Source organism: Cyprinus carpio, chromosome A15 (assembly GCF_018340385.1).
Source record: "Cyprinus carpio isolate SPL01 chromosome A15, ASM1834038v1, whole genome shotgun sequence".
Lineage (NCBI taxonomy): Eukaryota > Metazoa > Chordata > Actinopteri > Cypriniformes > Cyprinidae > Cyprinus > Cyprinus carpio.
The window spans coordinates 17,509,098-17,517,965 of NC_056586.1; the positions used below are offsets into that span (position 1 = coordinate 17,509,098).

At 37.0% G+C, this 8,868-nt stretch overlaps 1 protein-coding gene across 1 annotated transcript; it reads right to left on the minus strand.

Annotated features, from left to right (window-relative positions):
- Positions 1–853: 853 nt before the first annotated feature.
- LOC109088453 (NAD(+) hydrolase SARM1) lies at positions 854–7,960 on the minus strand. Its single transcript, XM_042771261.1, has 8 exons — positions 6,983–7,960; positions 4,367–4,985; positions 3,063–3,275; positions 2,852–2,943; positions 2,222–2,548; positions 1,551–1,740; positions 1,137–1,257; positions 854–983 (listed from the first exon to the last, which is right to left on the minus strand). Exons 1-8 carry the CDS (start codon positions 7,438–7,440, stop codon positions 862–864), a joined length of 2,142 nt encoding a protein of 713 aa, XP_042627195.1. The 5' UTR covers positions 7,441–7,960; the 3' UTR covers positions 854–861.
- Positions 7,961–8,868: the final 908 nt, after the last annotated feature.

Here is an 8,868-nt window from a genome sequence, read left to right on the forward strand (position 1 = left end):
ATTACTGCTTGATGTGATGAATAACCATAATGATTTAATATAATAACTTATAACTAAAATACAATAACTTACATAACAAACGCAAAAACCTTAGTCACAGAGTTCTAGAAATCTAACTAGAAACTATTTTTGAGGAACTAAATTTTTGACACCTTTGTAACCTAATGTGAATCCAATTCAGAAAAAATAAAAATTGATGTTTAACGTTTCATAAGGCTTTTTTTTTTTTTCAATAATCTAACTGATTATGATATAATGCAAGATTATCTATTATTATGTAGCATATAAACAGAGATTGACTATGTCATAAATTTGATTGATAATGCATAAATCGATTCAACTTCCTGAGTTACAGAAATGTCCCACACAATTCTGGGAGCACAGTCAGTATATAGCAAGTTTGATTACTAAAGCACAATTAAGGAATATTCAGTGTTATTTGCTACAAATGTTGGCGACAGACATAAAGCTGTAAATAAATCCTTATGGTGAAGTCACATTAGCTGTTGTTCATGGAAAGTTTCACAGGAGGAGGTCAACAGGAATCACAAATTTTGCTTGAGGGTGGAAAAAATTCCCCATGTAGATTTTGCAACACGTTCATATTTGGTCATGTGGATGTGCCACCCTGACCAACAGAAAGTTGCTTGATGTGGTATTTGCTAATGTGACCACACATTTAAAGTTCCAGTGCATCTCTGGGTAGGTTACACTTATGTTTTTTCTCTGTTGAAGTTGAAATTTCAACAGTTATCTATCTAGACATGCATACAACTGAAGGAAACACTGGCCTCTGAGGAATAAGCGGCAGTCATTATTAGAAACACCTAGTTATAAGGCATTATTGGTCAAATGTATGTTTTATTTCTTTTGTGGCTCTTCTTTCTCTTTTTTTGCTCCGTCTGGTTGCTCTTGGCTTGGGCATCCCTCGAGGAAGCGCAGAATCTTTTCGATAGTGGCTTCTTGATACTCATGGGACCACTGAGAGAAGAGATTTACGTTAATTCTTTTACCAATTAGATTATTTTAGATTAGATCCTACAAGTTACTGAGCAGGCATAAACTAGAGGAGTGCATATTGTATGTAATAGAGTAATTGCATCAACATGTTTAGTCAGGCAGAGTGTTGACTCACTTAATGCCATTAAACTTGAGAATGGTGTTCATGTCCTCTGGCAGAGAGTCTGGACTGGGCCATACAAAGTTATCAGTAACAGGAACAATGTTCTTCTTCCCTTTCAGAGCGGTGACGATCTCCTGTGGATAACATAAAACAAAACATTTAACCTCAGCTGGCTGCATGACAATGTTAATACACATAATAACATATTTCAAGGACTTGGCAGAAGGACGTTTTGGCATCTTCTGAGAACAGATTTAAGGATTCTCTAATAGGGATTCAGTTAATGATGACTGTAATGACTAAAGCCTGCAGGAGTGTGTCTTCAGTCCAATTGCAGCATTTGTACAATGTACAACCTGGGCCTTGAGTAAATATGGCTTTATTTATAAAAGTACAGTTTGATCGAAGAAGGATTTCTAACTCTAACCTTATGAACCCAGTCTTTCATAGCCATGTCGCCCATGCACTTGTCCAGCGAATTGGCTGACAGCACCAAAATGAAGTTGCGCGCTCGCTGGACACTCGTGATCAGCTTATCCTCAAACCTGCCAGCTTCAAGTTTCTCTACGTCGATGAAGACGCTGAAACCACGTAACTGTAGATGCACCTTCAGTAGACTGCAGAGAAAGAGAAGAACAGGAGACGTGGGATTTATTTCAACCCAAAAATGACCAATATTCAAATTCTATACTACTTTGTCTAATTAAGTGAAAAATGGAACACTAAAAACAATGATTTCCCGAGATAATTTTACAAGTGAATTTAGAAATGACTACATCTTAATGAAAAATAGCATTGAAACAGCATGAAACATGTATATTCCATTTGAGATTTGCAAGAGAACATGAAAATCACATAAAACTGTGTTATTTAAATTAAGCAATTTTAAAGATTAACTTTAAGTGAGCATTACATGATGGCAAATGTAATCTAAATGTACGAAAAAATCAGATAAAAGTATATGTGCACAAACAAATATCCAATAATCAGTATTTACAGTTATATTTTGCATCCATTATCATTCAAATAGAATCTGGGTAAATAAATAGGTGGCATTACTGTAGAGACAGATAAGAATCATCTCATTTGTGGTCTGACCTGGCAAGCTGTGAACCCGTAGTGCGACGGTAGCTGATGAACACATCAGGGCCCACGGGCTGGGAATCGGTTAAGCAGGGTTTCGCAGGGCGGTGGGCAGAAGAAAGGATCTTTGCACGATGGATTCCATTCTCTACATGGCAGTCAGACAGCAACTGTTTGTCTGTAATGTGGATGATATTGTTCCGATCGACTCCCGACTGAACCAAGCTGTAGGTGTACTGACGGAATCGTGGGTCTATATCAGCAAGCCAGTCTGCCAGGTTATTGGGGTCGCATGTGGAGTAGTTGGCATAGGTTTTCAGTACACGCAGATCTCGAAGAAACCTGCACAGAGGTTTTCATAGAACTGCTACAGATTATGAAAATACAGTGAAAATGCTTCTATTTTGCAAAAAAGGAAAAAAAAATGAATTTTAATTTAAAATGTAAAAATGTTTCATTTTATTTATTTTTTAATTTCTCAAAATCCAAAAACATAGTAGGCTTCCAAGTTTTAAATCCCAGATTTTCAACGTGATCTCAAACTTTGAAGTTGAAATTAAGAATGAAGTTGTCCATAAATGTCTATAAGATTTCTATTTTTTAGTATGAATAATTAAGGATTTCAAACAATTTAATAGCACTAGCCTCTTGCGAGTGAGCCCAGAAGTCATGCCCAGATCCTGGATCAGATCTTGTTCTGTGATATTAAGCAGTAGATCTCCATCCACCTGCAGTGCCTGAGAGATATGGTACACAAAACCCTGATCAAAACCGCAGCAAAAGATATCACGATATTATCCTATCCTTCACCTTTATCTAAGGTCAGCTATACAGGAAATGGAAGCTGTGTACAAACCTGAAACCGTTCAATGAATGCATTGAAGCCAATCTGCTGCAGCCAGGTCTGCACCTCTCCGCTCTTCCAGTTAGGTACAGATGAAAGGATACGCCTTGGGACGTCCTCGCCCATCATTGTTAAGGCCCGCTTAGCCAGAGAGCACACAGTGGCATTACTGCAGTACATGACGATCCGCTTTAGACTCTGAACAGCTCCAATCTCCTGAAATATCTGAGTAGAAAGATCCAAGAAAAATGTACAATTAAATGTATGAATATTTTGCATCATATTGGCTGAACGAAACACAGTAATTGTTTCTTACAAATTTTTAATGCTCCAAAAGTAGTGCCTGTTTTGCTCTAGCACGTCACAAAATATGATGTGCATTTTGTACCGTTTTTGCTTTCGACAACCATTTGTAAGATCAAGATGTCTTGTGATCACCAGTAAAACTGCCATGGAGACATGATTCCTATCTTTCTTTGAGCCAGGTTACAACTATTTGCTCAGTTATCAGTTGATTCTCACAGGAATTAATATTCTGAAGACATTATTTTGTGCCTAATCCTGATTTCAACACCTTTGCAGACTGTAAGTTAAATGATACATTTTGAAAACTTTTGTCATTTGACTGCTTTTATTGTTTTGATAAGTACATTAAAGCTGGCACACAAACACACACACACACACACACACACATATATACATATATACATATACATATACATATATATACATATATATATATATATATATATATATATATATATATATATATATATATATATATATATATAATTTGAGAAATCTTCATTCCTTTTTTATTAAAAAACTGACATTTTTAAATATTTTTAAATCAGCATCATCAAATTAATGTTTGAATTAATCAAATAATACGCTAATATTATATTTTTCTAGATATTATATATATTTTTACATATATTTTTGCAAATCAGCAGAAAAAATGTTGAAGATGCAGTGCTGTTATTTATGCTTGTGCCTTAGAATTTAAAAAAAATGATACATATATATATATATATTATATATATATATATATTCGTATTGTTATTAATATTATTTTATTTATACTCATGTCTTAGTCCTAAAAATCTGCATTTAAAATAATAAATATAATATATATATATATATATATATATATATATATATATATATATTTATTTATATATTTTTTATTTTAAATTATACATAAAATATATATATATTAGATACTATTTTATTTAATTCATGCAATTATATATCCAAAGCTCTCTTACTCGTAATACAGTGAATGCCTAGAGGAGTAAATATAGTGTCTGCCTGACCTTGGTATTACGTTGACGAGACTTGATACTAGTCTCCACGCACAGGTAGAATGCAGCGATGCATTTCCCCTCCAGACATGTGCTGTCCAGCAGTGGCAGTAAGTGCTGCAGGTCTGCTGCGGTGCGGCCCTGCATGCTGTCTGCACTGTCCAACAGGTTGCGTGCAAACTCTTCAGGGTCCAACGAGGCTATAAATGGTTCCACCAACTCCAGAGTACCAGACTTCACCACTTCTTTCTCTATCTCCCTATTAGCTGCCAGCACAGCCACGGCCAGACAGGCATGGAACCGGATCAGCTCATCCTCTTTGGAAAATGCTAGTGGGAACAGCCATTCAGCCGCCCGTTTTTCGATCATCAGACGCTGGCAGCGGTGCCCACCATACATAGCGCAGTTTGCCAGGGCCACAGCGCAGTGTCGCAGTACAGTTGGGTCTGTTCCACGGCACCAATACAGGAGGGTGTCCAGTGCTCCATTAGTGATGAGCTGTGCAGATGTCTCCTCTGTGTGTTTAAACATGTGCTCAAGGATGCCGGACACGCTTCGTGCCAGCTGAGCATCATCCTGCTCACGGGTCAGGTTCAGGATGACCCCAAGCCCCATACGTGCCACATAATCCCTGCAGAGAAATACAAAAACAAGCATTTAAATTAAAATTTGTATGTATATAAGCCTTTAGAAAAGTGAAAGTGAAAGTGATGCGTGGTGTCTCATCCTTAAAATCTGTGCTCTGCATTTAACCCATCCAAGTTCACACACACACACAGCAGTCTTTGTCTTTCTATTCATTTTAGGACAAATGCAGGATGGACTAGGATTAAAAATTCACACCTGACTATAACAATATTAATATTGCAAATGTAAAGGGAACAATTGACAGTTTTAGTGAAGCAAATGTCCTGCTATAAGCAACAATAAAATCATTAAAATACTTTAAAATAAAAAAAATAGTTTAATACTGATTTTCTTGAATTGATTCTTGAAAATGGATTTGACGCCACCAAGAGCTGCCAGAGTGAATCAATGTCCACATACTACAAGAGCTGTTGCAAAGACTATGAATACTTGTGTCGTATAAGTTTAACAGTTTTTTTTTAACTCCATTTAAAGAAAACATGTGAAATGCAGTCCACAAAACAAGTAAAGTTTATTAGAACGGAAAACTCCATTGACTGTGTGAACGTGCACTGCAAACGACTGACATGCAGCAGAAAAAGAATATGATATCCCAGGACAGTTATTTTAGGTATATCTTTCAGGGAGTATGATTGTTTTCTGCATACCATTTCATGTGAAAATGTGTATATTATTATACAATAAAAACGGGGGGATATATTTTAAACATTATGTCATTAATTACCATTTTACAGTTTTTCTCAGTCGCTTTGATGCATTTCTCAAATCAGAAATGAAATTCTCAAAACTACTTGTCCAACCTCCACATCATCTAGTCATTTATACACATCATAAAACCTTGTTTCTTTGAACAAGTTGCGATTGCTTTTGCACATTCATGCAACTGATTATGCACATTTATCTGCGGTTTCCTACATTATCAGTTGCTAATGTCATGTTGCTCAAAATGCATCAGTTTTCTGTGTAGTAGTCTTACCCCTCAAAACATCTTGTCTTTAGTTCATTGTATAAGTCGTTAAATGCAAAATGGTTCATCTAGTTTTCATAAACTGCCAAGCACTTTTTTTATTTTACACATTTTTATTAGACTTTTTGTAAATTTGGCATGAATTGTGCAAGTGAATCTTGACTGATGAAGAGAATGTATATCAACCAATGATAAACCATTTCTCTGAAATAGCTCAAAGGTTCATCTCATGAATCTTCAGTTGGAAAGCATACACTGTATAGACAGAGGACAACACAAGAGTTACAAATTCTGACAATGGACTTATTTTTTATTTTCATCTTTGTGCCCATATTTCTTTTTCCTTTTCTATATCACAATGACATTGTAAAGGGTTTTTTTTGGGTCAAACCACTAGTAAAAGTATAACTGGGAATTCTATCCAGTCTCTTTCAGTCAATATCCCACATACAGTAATGTGTAAATTTGTACTTGGATATATGGCATACATAAGCATATGGCATACTGTTCAACACAGTAACTGTCATCAAGCCATAGTTTACATCAGGTAACACTAACAAAGTGCACTGTTATATTGACAACATGACTAAGCATTTTGACTGTCTTGTTTGTGAATAATGACACAAGGACTTTTCATTCTGATGGCACTGATATGTTCATTGACGTAAATACTTGCTTTTGAGAGATGCACTAAAGATTTTGAGTAAGTTACAGGCTTTTGCAGGTAATCTATATTGGGGTGCTGTTTGTACGAATTGTTTTGAGAAATGCACATACTTCTTTGCAAATATTAAGGACTATTCTAGAAATGCACTAAAGCGACTGAGAAAAACTGTAAACCAAACAAACTGTATGTAAAATGTTTTTTCTACCTTTCTTTAGAATTAACCTCCACTTTCTTTGATACTATGACTAATACAATGACATTCATTCATATTTATCTGTGACTTGTTTGTCCCAATAGTTTTTGGGGCCTAATATATGAACAACACTTTATCAAGAACGTTCCTTACCTGTTTTCTGAGACCAATATTTGCTCAAGGAGCTTGGCAGACTCGTATGTGATTTCTACAGCAGGTGTCTGCAGCAGCTGCAAGAGCCGTTCCAGACCCCCATCCAGCCGGACCCTGTTGCAGATCTCCTCTGCTACCCGTCGGCCCACTGTGGGCAGGACCCAGGCCTCCTCAACCAGCTGGAAAGTCTCAGCGATGGCCCGGCGGGTCTCCTCCACATCTCCGGTGTCCTTCGAAGACTTTAGTGTTTTGATCGCGGAGCGCAGCGCGGGGAGAGAGCCGTCCAACACGGCCCGAACGTCGGCGCTGATCCCCGGCGACACAGCCATGGGGTCAGAGCCCGTCCTCCGGTTGTGTAGCCGATTACTGACATATTTAGGAACCGTGAGCCTGTCGGTGCTAAACATGGAGAAATAACGGCAAATCTCGCTGAGATACACGACAACAGACAAAAACATATACCGGTACCAGCTGTTTCTCTGTTATAACAACAGTTCTGATGTTTCTATGTCTTTCAGCTAAATAAATTATCGCGTCGCCGTCATTACCAAGCAAAGTATTAATGTCTAATGCGTGTGACATCAGAAAAAAAATCATAAACACAAATGACGTCAGAGCACGCGCAAAGCCTTTAAGATACGCTTTAAGAGTCCACTGATAGAAAGGGCCCACGAGGTTGTTGAAAAACCATCGAAAAACAGTATGAAGCTGTCAGAATGACATTATGTTTTAAGAAAATTAGACATTAGCCGGTTTTTATCGCTGTACACCGGCAATCGGTTGGGTTTTGTTAGACAAAGACGACTATTTCCACTGTCCTTTTACCACCCTCGGATAGATTCCTGTTAAAGACAACTGAAGCGATGCTTATTTATAAAATAAAGCACCGTGAAGCCGTTATATTTGAAATAAAGTCAAGAGTGTTGGTCATGACTGCTCAAGCATCCTCAGCGTCCGTTTCTAGACCCGCCCTGTGTATCAACCTCAGCATCACAGTGCCGCTTCAGCGCTACGCCCCCTGGTGGACGAACACTGTATGCAACGTTAGCTTTTTTGTAACATGTTTTTAGTATTTTAATTTAATAATAAAAAAATATATTTTAAAGTTAGTTTTAGCCGAAATTAAAAATGGGAGGGGGGGGTCTCTTTAAAATTTAAATTAAATTGCCAGAAAAAAATCTGTAAGCTTCTTGCAGTGTTAGAAGGAGATGTTAACTGAAGGGATTTGCACTTAGCCTTTCGCAGTCTTTTTAAAACCACAGATAAAGTCCGTTTTAATCATTTTAACAGCGTTTCACTCGCAATTTTGAAAGGGGGTCTACACAGCTTTTAACCCTGGGTTATGAAATCTTGCTCGGGAACTTGTTACCTCGAGGTGTTTAGCTACAGACAACCAATCATAAAGTGCCTCCGTGTAAAACGTTCTTTAGTCACTGACTGTAGAGAAGACGACGAGAAGGCTTTATTATTATTTCCGATTTATATGGTGACGCAAGCAATTACTGAACCGTGCCCTTATTTAACCTTATTCCTCCAGTAAGTGTTATTTTACGTGTTCGGAAGGAACAAATAAGCAAGTAATACGATAATTAGAACGCTAAACTCATAACTTTACTTAGGCTAAGTTATTTATGTAGGACGAATGTTTGTAAGCAGTCTTGTGTAAGGCGATGTCTAGGTGTGTAGACATTGACAGATTACAGGTGGTGTTTATATTATGGATCGATTAATCATTCACTTTTCACAGAGGTCAAAAGGGTTATTTATCCCCAAGTTTAAGCAATACATTCCCACATTAGTTTAGGAAAGGAAATCGTGGTGGACTTTGTTTAACAGACTAAATCTTACATTTTGAAAGTTGTAAACAAGTATTATTTCTTTCTATA